This window comes from Puma concolor, chromosome A3, assembly GCF_028749965.1.
Source record: "Puma concolor isolate L17-30 chromosome A3, mPumCon1.1.hap2, whole genome shotgun sequence".
NCBI classification, from domain to species: Eukaryota; Metazoa; Chordata; class Mammalia; order Carnivora; family Felidae; genus Puma; species Puma concolor.
Window position 1 is genome coordinate 20,490,631 of NC_141669.1, and position 20,976 is coordinate 20,511,606.

At 38.5% G+C, this 20,976-nt stretch overlaps 1 protein-coding gene across 20 annotated transcripts in view; it reads right to left on the reverse strand.

Annotated features, from left to right (window-relative positions):
• DTNB (dystrobrevin beta) overlaps window positions 1–20,976 on the reverse strand; it is a 214,818-nt gene that overhangs the window by 45,661 nt on the left and 148,181 nt on the right. For 12 of the 20 annotated variants that reach the window (XM_086700158.1, XM_086700154.1, XM_086700147.1 and 9 more), the window contains exons 10-12: window positions 15,920–16,009; window positions 12,651–12,738; window positions 3,542–3,583 (exon numbers count right to left, since the gene is read on the reverse strand). In XM_086700158.1, coding sequence (XP_086556284.1) covers window positions 3,542–3,583; window positions 12,651–12,738; window positions 15,920–16,009 — 220 coding nt within the window. The remainder of the gene's footprint in view (window positions 1–3,541; window positions 3,584–12,650; window positions 12,739–15,919; window positions 16,010–20,976) is intronic. The other 8 variants (XM_086700157.1, XM_086700162.1, XM_086700152.1 and 5 more) reach the window with 2 other exon arrangements.

The window sequence follows — 20,976 nt, forward strand, 5'->3', positions numbered from 1 at the left end:
GCTCAGTTGGTTAAGCAGCCAACTTGGGCTCAGGTCATGATCTCACGGTCCGTGAGTTTGAGCCCCGCGTCGGGCTCTGTGCTGACAGCTCAGAGCCTGGAGCCTGTTTCAGATTCTGTGTCTCCCTCTCTCTGACCCTCCCCTGTTCATGCTCTGTCTCTCTCTGTCTCAAAAATAAATAAACGTTAAAAAAAATTTTTTTTTAAATGTTTATTCATTTTTGAGAGAGAGAGAGAGAGGCAGAGTGCCAGTGGGAGAGAGTCAGAGAGAGGGGAGACACAGAATCCGAAGCAGGTTTCGGGCTCCGAGGTGTCAGCACAGAGCCTGATGTGGGGCTCGAACCCACAAAATATGAGATCATGACCTGAGCCTAAGTCAGACGCTTAACTGACTGAGCCACCCAAGTGCCCCTGTATTTCATATTTTTAAAAAAAATTTTTTTAATGTTTATTTATTATTGAGAGGCAGAGCATGAGCATGGGAGGGGCAGAGAGAGGAGGCGACACAGAATCCAAAGCAGGCTCCAGGCTCTGAGCTGTCAGCAGAGCCCAAAGTGGGGCTCAAACTCACAAACTGCAAGATCATGACCTGAGGTGAAGTCGGACGCTCAACCGATTGAGCCACCCAGGCGCCCCCTGTATTTAATATTTTGAGGTACTATGAAACTGTTTTCCAAAGTAGCTGTATCATTTTAGAATCCCACCAACAATGAATGAGGGTTCTGAATTCTCCGCATCCTGGCCAACATTTGTCATTGTCTTTTTTCTTTTGTTGTTTTAACCATTCTAGTGCATGTGAAATATTTAACTGTGGGTTTTTTGAGATATGATTTACATACCATGAAATCCACCCTTTTTAAGTGTACAATTCAGTGGGCTTAAGTATATTTACAAGCTTGTGAGATTATCACCATTAATTCCAGAACATTTCATCACCTCAAAAAACTCCCCCGTACCCATTAGCAGTCATTCCCTATTCCCCCTACACTCACACCCTGAGAACTGCTAACCTACTTTCTATTTCTATGGATTTGCCTACTCTGGATATTTCATATAAATGGAATCATGATCTTTTATGTCTGGCTTCTTTCACTCCGCAAAATGTTTTCAGGGTTCCTCTGTGTTGTAGCATGTAGCAATACTTTCTTTTTTGTAGCTGAATAATATTCTGTTACATGGATATACTACATTTTGTTTATCTATTCAACAGCTGATGGGCATTTGGGTTCTTCCCACTTTTTGGCTGTTTTGAATAATGTCATTATGAGCATTTGTGGACACATGTTGTATACTGATAGGTTTTCATTTATCTTGGGTATATATCTAGGAGTGGAATTGCTGGGTTATACAGCAACCGCTTTCCCAAGTGGCTACACCATTTTACATTCCCATTGGCAATGTATGAGGGTTCCATTTTTTCCATACCCTTGTCAACACTTGTAATTGTACATCTTTTTGATCATAGTCATCCTAGTGGGTGTGAAGTGGTATCTCATTGTGGATTCAACTTGCATTTTCCCTATGACTAATATATTGAGCATGCTTTCATGTGCTTACTGGCCATTTGCATATCTTCTCTGGCGAAATCATTTGTGGTTATGATTTGCATATCCACTGACATTTCTGACCCTCGTTGCCTCCTTTAAGAATATGAAAGCCAATCAACACAAACTAGGAAAATGGATAAATAGATGACGTTTCCCTTTTTTTGATTAACCAGAACGGAAGCCCAAAATGAAGGCTCTGAGATGGCTATGTTTCACGCTGCACATTCTTGGTTCTGCCCAAAACATGACCTACCATGAAGCAGAAACCTTGTTTCCTGTCTAGAGCTTAAAGATGCAATAAATAGTACTTTTCATGTGGCATTTCCTAAACAGGGGCAAAACAGCATAGCAAATGTGGGTGGGAGGCTTTTTTACCAAATATTTTTTTTCTTAAAAGAAGGAAAAAAAGTGATGTTTCTTCCTCTAGAGTGGACCAACAGCCAACTGAACAAATTTTCTATATTCTTTTCAGACTCTTGTGAGAGCCAGAGCTGAGCCTCACAAAAGTGGCTTGCCTGAGACTAAATCTGCTGTGAATAACAGATTTCCAGTTCTTGAAAACTGGAGTTGAAGCGAATGGCTCCTTATTAGTGTGAGATTGGGGAAAATTTGGATGAGGAAACGGACTCTCAAAAGGAATTGGCTTCATCATGGCAAACAAACAAAAACCTCATAGTTATTTCATTGGAGATTTCTAAAGAATCTTTTCAGTTTTGAGTTACTGCAAGGCTGAGGCTTCTTTCAAAGAAGAGGTTAACACAGGAATCAAGAGTTATTATCAGCAGTTCCTAACCAGGAGAGATTCTTTGGCACCAAGAAGTATTGTTACTCAAGTACAAAGAAGTGCGGGTCAAAGACTTCTATCCTGAGGCAGCAGTTCCAGCTGGAGCTCAGAGCCTCTCCACCTGGAGATGACAACAAGGAGAGCCCCCAGTGGTAAGTGTTGATGACGGCTGATTTCCCCCAATTAAATGTGAAACACAGTCACGTTACATTAAATAACAGAGAAACTTGGGACTGTATTTATTTACTATCTTAAACTTCACAGTGCTCCTTAAAAGAAAAAAAAAAAAAAAAAAAAACAACCCAGGTCTCTCTTCCTAAAATGCCTCTAGGATACTGAAGGGAACAAGACAGAAAGGGAATTATTAGTTCACAAAGACATGGAATACTTTAACCACAAGAGACCTAAAGATGATTTCTTTCAAAAATTAACAAGTTTGTTCATTTAGTCAACGAATATTTCCTGAGCACCTACTATGTGCTAGGAACTAGGATGCATTAGTGAATAAGATACAGCCCCACCTTCAGGTAGCTTACATTATGCTGGGAGAGAAAGATAAGGAACCAAAGACAGTATATACCATCAGTAGTGATAGATGCAATGAAGAAATACAGGGTCATAAAACAGAGTGAACTGAGACAGAAGACTCTTTTTGAATAAGGTGGTTATGAAAAGGCTCTCTGAGACTCAGTGAAGCGGGGAAGCTAACCGGGTGATGATCTGAGGGACAGGTGTGCTAGGTAAAGGCCAAGCAAGGCTTGCAGCTGCTTCATCTGGGTGTGTTTAGGTCAGCACTGATGGAGTGGACGTGGGCTTTGGTGAAAATGGTGGCTGACTCTAGGAGATGACCCCGGGACCCTGATCGCCAAGGGCCTTTTAGCCTTGGAGGAGAGTTTCCATTTCCTTCTGAATGTAGTATGAAGCCACTGTAGGGCTCTAAACAAGGAAATACAGAATCAATTCCAAATACTGTAGGTACATACTCAGCCTTCAAGGAGGTGGAGCTTAACACTCACTCCTTTAGCGTGGGCTGTCCGCAGAGACTTCTTTCCAAAGAGACAGTGTGGAGACAGAGGGGAAGAGTAACTTTATGTTGGAGAAACCTGACAAACACTACCTCACCCAGGTGATCAAGGTCAACATCAACAGTGATAGATAAATGATGTTGACGCTATGTACCCCAGGTACAATGGAAGAAAAACAGCACTTACCTCCTCTTTCTCCTCCTCCTCCTCCAAAGCCATAACTTGAGTCTAATCATGAGAAAAACATCAGACTAATCCCAAATAAGGGACATTCTACAATGCATTTGACTAGTACTCGTCAAAACTGTTAAGGCCATCAAAAACAAGGAAAGTTAGAGAAACTGTCACAGCCAAGGGGAGCCTAACAGATATGACAGTTAAATGTAATGTGCTATCCTGGATGGAATTCTGAAAGAGAAAAGGGACATTAGATAAAAACTAACAAAATCTGGGGTGCCTGGGAGGCTCAGTCGGTTGAGCGTCTGACTTCGGCTCGGGTCATGATTTCGTGATTCGTTTTGAGCCCGGCGTCGGGCTCTGTGCTGACAGCTCAGAGCCTGGGGCCTGCTTCAGATTCTGTATCTCCCTCTCTCTGCGCCTTCCCCGCTCATGCTCTGTCTCTCAAAGATGAATAAGCGTTTTAAAAAAAAAACCAAAAACTAACAATCTGAATAAAGTATGGGCTTTAGGTAATAATAATGCATCAATATTGGCTCATTAATTGCAATAAGCATGCCATGCTAATGTTAAGATGTTAATAAGAGGAAAAACAGCATGGGTTATATAAGTCTGTGGTAGCTTGGTAATTTCTCTGTAAATCTAAAAGTATTCTATAATAAAGTTTATTACTGTAGTGGGATAAGAATGGAAGTAGAGAGGCTAGTGAGGAATCCTAAATTTTGCTGTTTACTCACTATGCAGACCTTGACTTATTTTATTTTCCTACACCTTTATTTTCTCAGCTGTAAAATGGGAATATTTACAGAAAGAGATGTGAAGAGGACCACTTAGCATTCTCTTAGATTTAGGTAATCTCAGAGAGCTCCATCATCTTTAATGAGATGGAAATACATCTGAAAAATACAGGGTAAAAACAAGATCCCTCTGTGTAAACCTGGGCAAATTTTTAAAAACCAAGGAAAGCCAATGCAGTCAGCAAACTGCAATCTGGTAGCATGCATTTCTGAAGCCTCCTAAAAAAGGGCTGGCGGCTTCCCATCTGTATGAGCTTGGCAGGAGGAGTTCCAGAGAGATGTGCCTGATATCAGCTATGCTTTCTTCATACTCCAGCAGCACCCTCCCATCACCCCAATCTCACTTAGACTAACTAGAAGACTGTGGATTACTAATCCTCTCAAAAACCCAATGACTTTTAGGGCAGTGGTTCCCTAGCTAGCTATACATTTTTGTTTACAAAAAGTTTTGTTTTTCCTGTTTAAATAAAAAAAAAAAGAAATCAATGGGCTCTAAACACAGAGATTCTGATTCAGTAGGTTGGAAGCAAAGCCAAGGATCTCTACGTTTTAAATGCTTCACACGATTATAGCATGTACCCACGTTTGACAATTAATTACTATTCTACAGGGGCTTTGAGTCATTAAATGTGTGCAAAACACCACATGGATACTGTTGATCTTTACTTGCAAGAAGCCATAAGGATATTTCTGGAATGGTGCATGCCTGGAGCAGTCGATGTGATGATAAGGCTGTGAAGGCTGGGCTATCTGAAAAAAAAAGCTTCTTGAAAACATGTTGGGTGGGATGACAACAAAATGTTTCCCCTTCCTTTCACATTTCTTCCAAGTCTTCCATAAGGAATTTCACATTTTTCATAAAGAAAAAAACTTAAAAAATAAAGAAACAAAAAACTCTCCTCTGATTACATCTAGTGTTGCTGATGTTTGTGATGAAATTTTAAGAATTTGCTCTTATTACTATGATTTACCACACACTGTAGTTTTTTGTTTGTTTTTTTTTTTTTTAAAGGAATTTAGGCACTCCAGGAAAACAAATGAGCTCTCCTGGCTCATCTAAACAACCTAGAATTTCTTTGTTCAAGGGTCAGCCTGAAGAGGTTTCCAGTGGCCATGTTGTCAACTAAAAGAGAGGGATGGCTCTGACACTGAGGTACTCCACAGGGTGCCATGCTGGCTGCTTAAGTGATTTAATGGTCTTTTTTTTTTGAAAGAAGGTTTAAAAAAAAAAAAAAAAGTAAAACGTCAATACAAAGCCTATCTGGCAGGCTATAAATAAATTCTTTTGAGCACTACACCCATTTTATGCAAAGCACTTGTATCGGCAAGAGATTAGCAGATTAGTAGTCCTCTGTTTAACAGAAATCTAGTCAAGAAGAATCCTTCCTGAGAGGCCCAATATTTAGAAGATAACCACACACTGGAAAATAAACTGAAGATGAAAGGGACCTTATCAGTATTTCCACTCAAGACCATTCTAACAATTATCATTTTCACACGAATTAGAGAAGTGGCATCAGAAACTATCAGGTGTAAACAGACTTATCTTGTTTGCAGGAAAGGAGAACGTGACCTCCTTTTCAGGGTCAAATGGCTTTGGAGCTTTTATTTACGGTATTTTTAAAGTACGATGTAAAGTCAACAAGACTACATGATGGCATTAAATATACTTAATTTTAAACATTCAACCACAATGCTATCTCAACAAATTTAATTAATTTCTAAAATAACTTAAATGGTTGTGACTGAGGACACATGTAAGGTTTAACTAATTAAATGGAACTTTTCTTTTCCTCAGACTTCTCCCCACCTGCCCTCCATTCTGTTCCATTTCACTAACCTTTAGAGTTGTAATGTTGGGAGTCAGATATATGACCTAATACTAGATACTCAAGGAAAAGATGTCGAAGCCTAAACAAATCTAAAGGAATAAATTACTTTTCGGGGGAGAAACAAAGCCAGACTCTCCACTGGAAGCACTATTTCTCTATGAAGAAGTAAACATAAATTGGCACACATTTCTAAAATCAGTATACTGTGTTTGTAGAAGACGGTCCTGAGAGATCTGGCCTGCCTGTCCAGCCTAATTTCACTCCAAGTATTGTTCTCTGGGCTCCAGCCTCACAGACATCTTTTCGGTGCTGAAACCTCCAACCTCAGGGCCTTTACCTAGGTTGAAACACCCTCCTGGCACACACTGGGTGTTCCTTACCTGGTTAATGCTCACACAGTCTGTTGTTTCAGCCTCAGATCCTTCTTCCATTTGTCTTGCTCTTTCTTCGAGATTTAATGCTCCTCCCGAACTACAACCTTCTGTAGCTAAATCTCAGGAGTTGATTGACTAGTACCCCAGTCCCAGCTTGCCACTGACCGACTGTCACCTTGAGTAGTTTCCTTACCTTTCTGAGGCTTAGTTTTCTCATGAGATTGTTTTGCAGAATGAATGAGCTAATATATGCAAAGCACTTAGAATAATGACTGGCACATAGTAAACTGTCAATAAATGTTAGCTATCAGTGTTATTCTTTCAGCATGAATCTCACTGGGGCCTTTCTCAATGCTTGCCAGAAAAAGTCTTTCCCCTTTTCCTTTGACAGGTTTAGTTACTTTCAGTACATTAATGATATTCAACTGCCTTTTTTCACAAAGAAAATTCTTAAAAGTTTCAACATAAACATCAGCAGCAGTGGATATGATTGGAAGTGTTATTTTTAAAGAAAGCGGGTTTTTCTTGTTTATAAAAAAACTGTTGAATTGTTGTTGGCGTTGAGAAATCTATCAATTCTTTGCAGGTATCTATCTTTTCTGGTTGCTTTTTGAGTACCTTGTCTTTGTATTCTGTAGTTTCACTAGGATACATCTAGGTGCGAAATTATTTACCAAGTTTGGAACTCATTGTTATGTTTCAATCTGAGGATTCATGTCATGAATCAATTTTGGAAAATTTTCAACCATTAATTCTTTTTTTAAAAATTTTTTTTTAACGTTTATTGATTTTTGAGACAGAGAGAGACAGAGCATGAACGGAGGAGGGTCAGAGAGAGGGAGACACAGAATCTGAAACAGGCTCCAGGCTCTGAGCTGTTAGCACAGGGCCCGACGTGGGGCTCGAACTCACGGACCGCAAGATCATGACCTGAGCCGAAGTCGGACACTTAACCGACTGAGCCACCCAGGCGCCCCAGCCATTAATTCTTTAAATATTTTCTCACCTAATAGAAAATAATTTTATTTTCCTTTTTTTAGTGGTGGGGGGGATTGGGGGAGGGGGATTCCAATCAGATGGCTGTTGGTTATCTTGTAAGTCTGAAAACCTTGTTTCAAACTTTTCATCTTTCTGTGTTGCATCTGGGAAACTTTCTTGCATATGTTTTCTAGCAGACTAATTCTCTGTGCGGCTGTGTCTGATCTGACCTTTAACTCATCCACTGAGTTTTACATTTCAACAACTTTAGTTTTTAAAAATGTTTATATCCTATTTGGTTTGTTTTCATCTCTGGTCTTCTTAGTCTTTTGTTATGTTTTTAATTCCTTCTTTCAGGTCTGAAGAAATTTTAAACAGCTATTCTATAGCCAATAATTCTAATATCTAAAGTCACTGAGGGTCTAACTTTACAGAGATGCTCAGGAGTTCATGTCTCGTTGGGATTCTCATGTCTAGTTGGATTCCATACTTTACAGAGATGCTCAGGAGTTCATGTCTGCTTGGCCTTAACTGTGAACGTTAACCTTAAGAGAGGATTTATATTTTGCTTCTCTTCCATGCCAGAGGATTAATTTCATGTTAAAATTTCACCTGGGTGTTTCTCAAACTATGAAGTTATGTAAATGCACCCAACACGAACACAGACAGGACTAAGGTTGTGAATTCCTAGGGGAGACCTCTTCTGCTCCTACAGGAGGAGACCCATAAGCTTTCCGATTCTATTTTTGTGCCAGCAGATGGATGTCTTCTGTATCATACTTTCACCGGGCTGTGCTTCTGGGGGCCTAGCTTAATGTGAAAGCTTCATTTCCAACTCTCCACTTTGCATATGCACAAGGCTTTGCCCACTGTACCTCAAGACAATTAAAATCCAAGCACAGGGCTGGAGTGGGAGCAACAGCAGCCCATGGGCTGCTTTGGGTTTCAGTTCTTTTTAGCTCCTAGGAAACTGAATTCTCTTCTACTTATTTTCAGATCTCAACACAAGTAACACTTTCTCACAGAAGCCATACAGTATAAAGCAGGGACCTGCTATACATTTTCATAGCTCCTTCTATTTTCCCTCCACTGCACCTAATTGTTTGTAGTTACGTTAATAGTGTGATTATTTGTTTAATGTTTGTCCCTCTCACTAGACTGTTAGTTCCCTGAGGGCAGGAATCATTTGTTCATCATAGTAAATAAAATAAGTAATAAATAGTTGCCAAATGAATACGATGAATATGTGTGCAGAAGGAAGGGGAAATGTATATTAATATGCATATAACTCTTCAAGGAAAGGGTTGAAACGAAAGAAAAAAGGGAACATTTTATTATAAATTACTTCAAATTTATAGTAAACATATGGCAAATCCCTGGGTAGCTAGCCATTTTTCAATACAAACTCTTCCATATTCACCATTCTTGGTTCCTTTTTCTTTTAACTGAGATATAATGCTCATATCTTAAATACGCCATCCAATCAGTTTTGACAAGTGCATGTAACTTGTAACCCACACCTCTATTAATGCAGAACATTTCCATCAATCTAGAAATTTTCTTTATCTCTCTTCAATATCCTCGTTCCCAGAAACAGTACCTGATGTGATTTCCATCACTATAAATCAATTTTACCTATTCTAGAATTTCATATACATGGAATCAAACAGTACACACTTTTGGTGTCTAATGTACGAGAATTCTGTTTGTGCCACATCTTCTCCAACATTTGATGTTGTCAATCTTCTTCATTTTAGCCATTCTGGTGGGTCAATATGGTTTTAATTGCCATTTTCCAGATGATTAATGATATCAAGCACCTTCTTATGTGCTTATTGCTCATCTGTATAACTTCTTCTGTGAAGGGTCTGGACAAGTCTTGAGACCATTTAAAAACTGGGAGTTGTCTTATTATTGAGGTGCAGGGATTCTTTACATAGTATGCCCTTTATCAGACATGTGTTGCAGATATTTTCTTCCAGGTTTTGGTTTGTCTATTTTTTTGATAGTATCTTTTGATGAGCAAAAGATTTTATTTTCAAAAAGGTCCAATTTATCAAAATTTTTTTTTAATGGTTCATGATCCCTCTAAGAATTCTTTGCCTGCTCCAAGGTCATGAAGATATTTCTCTAAGCCTTCTTTTAGTAGCTTTATGGTTCTAGCTTTTAGGTTTAAATTTATGGTACATTTCAAGTTGGTTTCTATGGATGGTTTGAGATTCTTTACTTCATATAGATATACAGCTGTTCCAGAAGCACTTGTTAGAAAGATTTTCCTTTCCCAAAATGTCTTTTGTGCCTTGTCAAAAAAAGTCATTTGACCTTATACATATGAGCTTATCTTATGGATGACTCATTTGTCTATCTTTTTGCCAATACCACACTTTCTTGATTACTGTGGCTGTATAGTAAGTCTTGATGTCAAGTAGGGTTAAGTCCACCAACTTTGTTCTTTATAAAGACTTTTGGTTCTTCTAAGTCCTCTGGTTTCCAAATATGTTTTAAAATCAGTTGGCCAATTTCTATAAAAAGTCTACTGAGGTTCTGACTGGTATTGAATCTGTAGATTAATTTGGAAAATTTTGCCATCTTAACAATATTAAATCTGAATATTTTATGGCATACCTCTCCACTTATTTAGGTTTTCTTTAATTTCTCTCAGCAATATTTTATTGCTTAACATCTTTCGTGAAATTTATCCATAAGTATTTGATGTTTTTAAATGTTATAGTAAATGGTGTTTTTCCTAAATTTAGTTTTCTAGTTATTCACTGCTGGTAGATAGAAATACAATCAATTTTGGTACACTGACTTTGTATCTTGCAGCACTGCTACAAAGTCATGTATCTGTCTTAGCAGTGTTTTTGTAGATTCCTTAGGACATTCTCTACACCATCATGTCATCTGTAAATAATAACAGCTTTACTTCCTCCTTTCCAATATTCACACCCTTTTCTTCCTTTTTTTCCCTTTTCTTCCATATTGTACTGGCTAAGACCTCCAGGGCAATTTTGAATAGAGGTGGTGAAAGTGGACACCTTTGTCTTGTTCTCAATATTAGGTAGGAGAAATAGTCCAAAATTTAACCTTTCATTGTATTAGCTGTAGATTTTCTTGTAGGTGTTCTTTAGCAGATTTAAGAAGTTTCTTCTACTACTAGTATACTGAAAATGGGCAGTGCAATTTGCAACAACATGGATGGAACTAGAGGGTATTATGCTAAGCGAAATCAGTCAGAGAAAGACAAATAATCATATGACTTCACTCATATGAGGACTTTAAGAGACAAAACAGATGAATATAAGGGAAGGGAAGCAAAAATAATATAAAAATAGGGAAGGGGACAAAACATAAGAGACTCTTAAATATAGAGAATAGAGGGTTGCTGGAAGGGTTGTGGGAGGGGGGATGGGCTAAATGGGTAAGGGGCTTAAGGAATCTACTCCTGAAATCATTGTTACACCATGTGCTAACTAACTTGAATGTAAATTATAAAAAATAAATAAATTATAGAAAAAAGTGAATAAACAATAAAAAAATAGAAAAAAAAATGGTCAAAGCCTTATTCAATAATTTCCAAAATAGTAAAATCCTGTTCTATTTGGAAATAGGACAAATGAAAGCAAGCACACTACCTGCAGTAAGAATGAAAATATAAATAAGTTGAGAAAGGCTTTAGATATTTTCATGACTCGTGTGTCTTAATTAATGTCCGTAATAATTGGCATTTTATAGAACTATTTCCTTTTTTAAAAAAATTCTCAATGTCAATAATCTTTACCGAGATTAAAGAAAAGAAAAGAAAAGAAAAGAAAAGAAAAGAAAAGAAAAGAAAAGAAGAGAGAAAGGGCAGTGCGTTTTGTTAAATACTTTTTCTGCACCTACTGAAATGATCTTATAATTTTCTTTTTTAAACTGCTAACTTGGCAAATTACATTGTCTGATTTTTATGTATTAGTTAAATCTGCATTCCTAGGATAAATCTCACTTGATCATGGTGTATTATCCTTTTTATATATTGCTAGATTCAGTTTTTTAATATTTTGTTAAAGATTTTTTCATGTTCATGAGAGAATTTGGTTATTGATATTCTTTTCTTGTAATGGCCTTTTTTGTCTTGGTATCAGGTTAGAGTGGCCTGATAAAACGTGGAAAGTGTTTCTTCTTCCTCTATTGAAAATTTATGTCAGATTGTTATTATTTCTTCCTTAAATACATGATAGTATTCAATAGTTAAGCCCTCTAAGCTTAGAGTTTTCTTTGTGTGAAGTTAATTATGAATTCAATCACTTTAACAGATTCAGGACTATTTAGATTTTCTATTTATTCTTATGTCAGTTTTGTTAATTTGCCTTTTTTTTTAAGATTTTATTTTTAAGTAATGTCTACACCCAACATCAGGCTCGTACCCATAACCCTACGATCAAGAGTTGCATGCTCTACCAACTGAGCCAGCCAGGTACCCCTAACTTGTGTCTTTCATGGAATTTGTCTATTTCATCTAGGTTGCCAACTTTATTGGCAAAAAACTGCTTATAATATTTCCTTATCATCCTTAAAATACCTGTAGGATCTGTAGCAATGTCCCTTCTTTCATTTGTGATACTGGTAATTTGTGTTTTCTTTCCTTTTTTCTTCATCAGGATTTCTAGAGGGTTATTAATTTATTTGATCCTCTTTTTTAATGTTTTTATTTTTGTGAGAGAGAGAGAGAGAGAGAGAGCATGAGTGAGGGAGGGGAAGAGAGAGAGGAAGACACAGACTCTGAAGCAGTCTCCAGGCTCTGAGCTGTCAGCCCTGAGCCTTTTGCGGGGCTCAAACTCACAAACTGTGAGATCATGACCTGAACCGAAGTCAGACGCTTAACCGACTGAGCCACCCAGGTGCCCCTATTCAATCTTTTTAAAGAACCAAATTCTAGCTCTTTGATTTTCTTTTCTTGACTCATTTTTTAAGGAGGATATTATAGATAAAACTAAAGGTCACTGTAATCCCTTCCCTAAACCCATGCCTCTCCTTTTGTTCCTGAGGTACCTATATCTATTCTCCTAAATTTCAAGTTTACCATCCCTCTACCATTTGCATATTAAAATAATGCTAATTTCTGCTACTCTGCTAGGACCTTCCATTTACTTACCACGTTTCCTGCTTCTGCAGCCAGCCGGGCAGCATAGCGAGCTATAAGCCGGTGTTCCTCATCCAGTCGGCTAGGACTGTCCAGGACACTACCAAGGAGACAAAAATTCAATAGGTGTGCATTAAACATCCCCTACCTTTGTTTTTCTTTTAGAAAGAACAGATGGGAGAAAGCTTGTAAACAAGTATGGTAGCAAAAGAAACAGAAGCCTGGGTCATAGATACTAATGGTCCTCTGAGAGAAAGGGGGTTTAGAGAAATGATGAGGCCACATACGCCACACTTAATCTCCCTGCTCCTACACCATCAGAAGGGGCATTTCTTTTTTAATTCAAGGTCTGAGAAAAGACAGACCATCTGCAAAATCTGAAAGAGGGATTTCTAATCAAATGTTTTGGAAGAACTTGTGACTTTTACACATAGGTCTTGAATTTAAAAAGACCAAGAGAAAACTAAAGCACCATGAAAAACAGGGCTACGGAAAAGTACTTAACACTGGCTGAACAGAAGTAAGAAGCCTAGGCAAGGGCAAGTCCAACACATGCTAAAGTCAGAGAAGAATCCATGGTATCAAACCTTCCCTTTCAACGCTCCTTTTTCTTCTTTTACCAAAGCTTGTTACCATTATAGCCTCATCTTAGAGTAAATTAATTTACTTCATTACTCTTTCATAAGAGTGCTGGTACCCCCAAAACTGAAAGACCTACCTAGTTGGGATATCAAATACTGCTGCACCTGGATGAAAGAAGCTAGCTCTGTATATATGTAATGCAATGAACTTCGGACTGGATTATGAAATAATTCACTCCTTTAATTTAGCATGTTACATCAACTGTCATTTATCTATTACATTATCTTGTAATAATTACTGAGGGGAATCTGGGAAGGGTGATGTTAAATCTATAGAGATGTGTCTGACCTTATTTATGTATTTTTCCTAGATGTTTTCACCTTTCTATATTTCCAATCTCTGTGGCTAATTCTTTAAGATTAACTTGGTCTTTCTTCTAGGATGGATTTTTTTTTTTTTAAGGTGCTTTAAGTCTTCTGCCTGTGCCACTTTAGAATATTTGATAATTTCAGGTATGCAAGTATCAGTCTCCAGCATGTCTCATCATCCTCTGAAAAGATGATCTTGTAATAAGAACATGCTAGCATCAGTTGGCTTTAATACATTAGGGCCAAGGCCCCAAGGTCAAGGCTGAACTGTAATATTTGTGCCTTAAAGATGTTTGTTAGAAATAACAGAACTGTCTTTATCTTCTGAATAAACAACAAAAATGAACATTTAACAATACAAGTGGATAATATTATAGAGGGAGTGGCAGCCTAAGAAATGGGACTTAAAGTGTCTGCCCTTTGTTTTGGCAAGGGATATAACAAACACTTCATTTTTTCCCTCTGTGCAAAAGAGCTCCTTTCTCCTCCATCATGTTCCACCCCCTAGGAAGGTTAATTCTGTTTGTCATTTATACACAAGTGTGCACGACACGGTTGCTTTATTTGGCTATGCTTTCCAGTCAGAAACTAGAACTTTATGCTGATCAGAGGTTTTAAGGTCAATGAAAATTAAGAGGAAAATTAGAAAGGTTCCTTATTTTTCTGCTTGAGCTAACTTTCATTTTCAGAATTAGCCAGGAAATTTCTGACTTCTTTGAGGAAGCATGAAGCTAGGTTCAAGAAGAGATACAGTACTCACCCAATCCTCATGTTCCCCCAGGCCTCCCAGCCAGCAGTTCTTGCGCAGGAAGCCTAATCCCTAAGCGAGGAGGCTTGAGGACCTAAGCTAGACCCACCATAAATCTCTTTGGGCTGAAATATCAGGTAGCAGTCCCTGCCCAACATTCTGCTCCTATTTTCACCATGGAAACTTTTAATCACCTACACAAATGCCCTTATTGTTAATAAGTAAGCTGTCCTGCCAGGGGTGAGACACCTCTATTCCTAGATCCCAGGAGCTGAGACAGAGTGTACAGAAATCATCTGTTGGATGAAGAGACACTCTTTGTGATACAATGCATAATTATCAGGCCTTCCCTCCCCTCCTATAGGATAGGCCTATATTAAACATACTTGGGAAGTAAAGAAGTAGACTTTAGAGATAAATGCCTAAACATATCAATGCTATTTAGTCACACTGGTAAAATTACGGGAAATGGTATGAAATATAAAAAACAATCCTTTTCAAAGATACATATTTCACATTAATTATTCTTGTCATCGCAGGAAATAAAACAAGCTCAAATGACCTTCCCATGAAGCCATCGCAGGTTCTGTGCAAAACTAAGATCAAAATGCAAGGCTCCAGCTCTCTTATGTGCTCAGTTAATAAATTATGGCTTCCTCTCTAAAATTAAGAATCCGTTTGGCATAGTGACTCTTATTTGCTGCTAGGTGAAGTGGAGGGATGGCTTTATATGATTGAAACTTTACCTGCTATTCTCCTTGCAGAATGGTGGTAGGTGTGGGCACAGAGTGGACAGGTAGCTTTGTGTCTGCCTGAATGTAACAGCACTTAGATTGGTATTAATCCTTTTAAAGGGTTAACTTTGCTAGAGTTAGTGGTTATCAAATGTTTTTCCATCCTAACCCACTGAGGAGCCAGGCATATTCTCACATTAACAGTGAGTCCCTACCACAGTTGTCAAAGAAAGGGGTACATGGAGTTATTATAATACATAAAATATGAGGAGGGATATATGTTTTGGAAAAGGCCCTGGGGTGACAATGATCCAATATCACTGCTGAAAACCACTGGTTCAGTTAATCAATGATGGATCTGGGAGACAGAGATGAAGACGTAGCACGTAAAGACGTTCTAGGGTGATGCCACCTTAGACGAGACAAAGTGAGACATCTGTGGGTTGATCAACCTTAAGCCCTGAATGTCGACAGAAAGGGGTCATTATTTAGACAAGAATGAACAGTGAGACGTGGCATCAGGTAACTCTGTGCGTGTGCATCTTGAGACTGCACATCTGTCTGAGATTTGCTCAGCCTTTACGTGTGGGCCGAAGGAAGCGAACTCCATAAGAGCATTTCTGACTATATGTTTAGGTAAGTGCCCGGGCTTGGCAAGGCTCCTTCTCTTTCAGAAGTTAATGCTTTAGCAATTATTTAAGCTCTGCCAAACATAGCTGGTAGCTTCTCAAGAAAAACCCCACATGCAGAGCTTTTTCCAGCTGGCAACCCCAGGTAACATAGCTCTCCCTCCCTCTGATCAGCCCTTGGCTACCCGCCTGCTGCTGCTGCTGCTGCGCTACCACTGACCGTGCACAGTGTTGCAGACGGGCCACATAGGAGGCTATCAGCGCATGCTCATCGGCCAAGTGACTGGGTATATCCTGGCTATACTGTAACCTAGGAACAATGGAGGCAAAGACAGCAAGCACGACACAGACACATATAGAGCGAGAAATGAACATGGATTAAAATGGGCAAACTTCAAAGAAAAATAGAAAAAAACTCATGATAAGGAAAATAAAAAAACACAACGCATAATGGAATATGGTGTCAGACCACAGAGAATACATTTCACAAATCCTTTGGACAAAAGCAGTCCCTCAGGAAACAGCCTTGGTTGACTGACACTTTAGCCTTTGAGCAGAAGAAACCAAGGAGGGGTCGCCAAGGAGCCTTGCCCACCAGTCTTACCCAGGTTCTGGGCTCTGGGATGGACGTACCATTTTAGGGAAGGCCCTCTGGCAGGAAAACAGGCAGCCTGGGTCTATTTAACATCACTAAACGCCCCCTAATGCTTTTACAGCTTTTGTCTACACATTAAGAGATTTTCAGTGTCACCTCGTGATACCAGTTAAACCTTTGTATTTTTGTAAGGATACTGCCTTTAGCATCATTCTATTTTCTCCCATAAAACTGATACTTCAACCAAACTTGTCAGAGTTGTTTCTCATTGTAAAACACCATATACATTCTGAGTGAGGCTCTTTTATAGACGTTCCGTAGGACCCTGCACATGAGTTTTTAAAAATTTTTTACTCCAGAAATGTTAAAACGTGCACAAAATAAACTAATGACTACTTTTCACATACCCAACCTCAAAGAAATCAACATTTTGCCAACTTGCTGAGTCTGTCCCTCAACTTTTTGCCTTGAAAGGGGTGGCTGGAGAAAATCCCAGTTTATTATTTCATTTTGGAATACTTAATTTATATAGCCATAATGCCATCATCACACCTAAACACATTTAAGAAAAAGTTTTAATCCAACCCATCTAAAAATTTCCAATTTAATATCCATTTACATTTAAAATCAAGATCCCAGCAAGGTTCACACACTTTGCATTCGGTTTGTATGTTTTTGTTTTTAATCTTCCTTTTCCTTGTTTCTTTCATGTCATTTGTGAAGAAAACAGCATATCCTACATTCTGGATTTAACTGATTGCTTCCTTGTTGCCATTCAATTTGTTTCTCTATTCCCTGTGGCTGGATCTGGGTATTTGATTGATGTTTTTGCTTTTGTTTCATTTTTGAGAAGAGGCTAGAATCTGTCATAGGTAATACGGTGCACTTACAAATCAAATAGGGGCACATAATGGAATATAAACATTGATCAGTGAATTCAGAAGTTATTGGTCACATCTCTCTAGTATAAAGTTCCCCACCAATTTTTCACCTACTGGCTTTAGCATTTACTAATGAGTCTTTCCTAGATTCATTAGTTCTTGTGGGGTTGCAAACGTCCAGTTTCCAATTTTATCATCTTTTCTGCATTTATTAGTTTATTTGTTTATCATGAAGTATCATTCATTCAAGAAAGGTAAAACAAATGGTTGACATTTATTACTTAACAAATTTCAGAACAATGAGTTAGGGCCCTAGTAACCTACGATGATTACCAAGGAGTTTTTTTTTTTTTTTTTTTATCATTATGATCTCATAGATTTTTATGTACCCTATTGCTTCAATCCATTATAATAATATTTTAGATGCTCAAATTATCCTGTCTTTGGCCAGTGGGAGCCCCCTATAAGTAGGCTCCTGTGTTAATCTAATATATCCATTAGATATTATCAGTTTCCTTGCTTGGCACAGTATGATGTCCCAGTCTTGTCTTGTGCATGTCCTGCCCCACATCTGGAATCAACTATTCTTTCAAGGATTCCAGGTTCCCGTTACTAGGAAAGAGTATTTAGAGACCACAGTCAGGGTACTAGGGTGCTCTTTATTCCTGGAGTATCATCACTGCTTCTAGAACTTTTCAGTGGATAAAGCTAGGAAATCTATGTATTTTAGAAGAAATAAAAACAGGTTCTCTCACTACTTTCAGATGCCATTCAATTTTCTGTTAGCGTGCATTGTTTTTGAGAAATCACTTCAAAACCTTATCTTTGGGGGCACCTGGGTGGCTCAGCCGGCTGAGTGTCCGACTTCGGCTCAGGTTATGATCTCACCATTCGTGGGTTCGAGCCCCGCTTCGGGCTCTGTGCTTACAGCTCGGAGCCTGGAGCCTGCTTCAGATTCTGTCTCCCTCTCTCTCTGCCCTTCCCCCACTTGCACTCTGTCTCACTCTGTCTCTCAAAAATAAATATTTAAAAAAAGTTAAAAAACAAACAAACCTTATCTTTGTTCCCTTGTATATAACATTTTGTTTTCCTCTAGCTGCTTTAAATATCTTTTTATCATTGGTTTTCAGCAATTTGATTGTGATGTGCTTTGGTATGGTTTTCTCTGTTTATCCTGATTACAATTTGCCGAACTTCTTTATCTATGGGTTTATGGTTTTCATTTAATTTGCAAAAATTTATTTGGAAATTTGGAAAAAAATTTCCTGGAATAATTTTTCTCTCCTCCCTCTTTTAAACTGCTTGACATTGTTGCGTAGGTCTTGAGAAGCTCTGTTAATTTTTCAGCCACTTTTCTGTGTTTCATTCAATTTATTATTTATTTATTTTAGAGAGAGCAAGAGTGAGCACAAGTGAGCGAGGGGCAGAGAGAGAGAAGCAGGGCTTGAGCTCACCCAACGCGGGGCTCGAACTCATGAACCATAAGATCATGACCTGAGATGAAGTCAGATGCTTAACCAACTGAGCCACCCAGGTGCCCCTTCTGTGTTTCATTTTAGATAGTTTGTATTGCTGTGTCTTTAAGTTCAGTGGACTTTTTTTGTCTACAATTTCTGATCTACTGTTAAGTCCATCTATGGAATTTTTCATTTCAGGTACTATCCCTTTCAACTCTAGAAGTTCTATTTTTCAATTTAAAACTTTGTCATTGAAGTAGAATATATATTCAGAAACTTCCAATATGTTTACACTTGGTTCTTTTTTATTTTCATTTTTCTCATTACGTTAATATTTTCCTTTGCATTTTTCTATTTATTGTGAGTGTTTTAAAGTCCATGTCTGCTCATTGCATCATGCCTGTTATTTCTGGCTCTGTTTGTATTGACTAATTTAATTCTGGTTACAGGCCATACCTTCCTGCTGCTTCCTATGTCTTCTAAATTTTTACTGGATGATGGAAATTGTGAGTAGTATGTTGTTGAATGTCTGAATTTTGTTGTCTTCTTCTAAAGACTCTAGTAGTCAGTTAATTTACCTGTGGACAGTTTGGTCCTTTTGAGGCCTGTGTTAAAGCTTCATTAGTGCAGATCTATGGTAATTTTTATCGAGGGATATTTTCACCCTCCTCGTAAGGTGTGGCCTTTCCGGGGTGCTCCAAGTGTTCCATGATGTCTCTATTCTGGTTGATTGGAACCCAAACAACGGCCTGAGCTTGAGTAGCTGTTCTACTTTCAAATCCCTGGGAGCTGAGTTGTTCTTTCCCAGGTAGCTGTTCTTTGGTGGTCCTATAAAATCTCATTCTATGCACAAGCAGCTTGTTTTCAGCCAAAGACTTAACAGACCTGTATGCAGATTTATGGAGCTCTTTCTCTAAATGCTTCCTCCCCTCCGGTATTCTACTTGGCAAATTATAGCCTCCCTAAACTCCAATCTCTGTCTTCTTATTCTCAGCAAATAAGGCTTACTCTGCTTGTCTCTGGCACTGGAGTTTGGTAAATGCCTCCCAGCAGAAAGCCTGGGCAATCATAGGGCTCTCCTCATTTACTTCCTTTCCCTTGGAGAAGAGTCCTGCCCTACTTACTGTCTAATTTCTGAAAACAGTGTTATATTCAGAATAGTTTTCTAGACGTTTATAGTGGAAGAGCTAATCTTATAGCAATTACTTCACCATGACCAGCATGGAATTCTCTCCCATAGTAACTCATTTTGTATCATACTTTTGTAAAGTATTTGTCTACTTCAAACTAAAAGTTAAAACAAAACAAAAGTGCTTCTTTCTAAGACAGATTGAAAAGTAGCAGTGTTATATAAGGCCATCATAAGGGTTTCAGCTTTTACTCTGATATGAGAAGTTATTGGTGGGTTTTGAGCAGAGGTAGGGTATGAAAGAACTTATATTTTAATAAGATCATTTGCACTATGGAAGATAAAGTGTCAGAGAATGGGGAGGCAGCAGCTAATTAGAAGCTTCCTGCAACGTTCCATATGAGAGACAAGAGTGGCCAGCAAAGTAGCAGTAGCTGTAGAGATGTAAGAAATAGCAAGATCTTGGACAGATTCTGACAGTATTTTTGGATAAAGCTGATCTAATAATCTGACATTTTTGACGAAATAAGCATCAAGACTTCTGACCGAGCAACAGGAATGAGACCGCCATTAACTGAGCCGGTGAAGACCCTGAGAGAAGTAGGTTTGGTTGGAAGATACAGAACTCAGCTTGGGACATCTAACTAAGGTATGCATTAGATCCAAGTGAAGATACCACTGAGGAGGAAGATAATGAGGTTAGAGCTCAGCAAAAAAGGTCTGGTCCGGAAAAATAAGGTTAGAAGTCACTGGTATGTAGACGGTATTAAAAACTGTGAGTCTGGATGGGATCACCTACAGTGAGGCCAAACAGAAAAGAGAAGTGCTCCCTGTGGCATACTAACATTTAGAGTTCAAAGAGGTATGGAATAACTAGCAAAGGGGGCCAAGAAGGAAGAGGAGGAAAAGCAGAAGAGCACAATAGCTGGAGGCAAGTATAGAAAGCGTTTCAAGTAGAAGGGAGCGATCATCTATGTCAAATGTCATGGATAGATCAATTAAGATAAGTTCTGAGAATTCATCAGTGAATTTAACACTGAGGAAGTCACTGGTCTCCTTGAAAGAACTGGTTTGGCAGCGAACAGGATGTGAAAATCTGACCAAGGTGCGTTCCAAAGGGAATGGCAGAAAAGAAACTGTAGGCATTCACTACAGAAGCAATAGTCCAACTAAACTCCATTTTAACTTTCCATGAAAACTGCTATTCAGAACTAG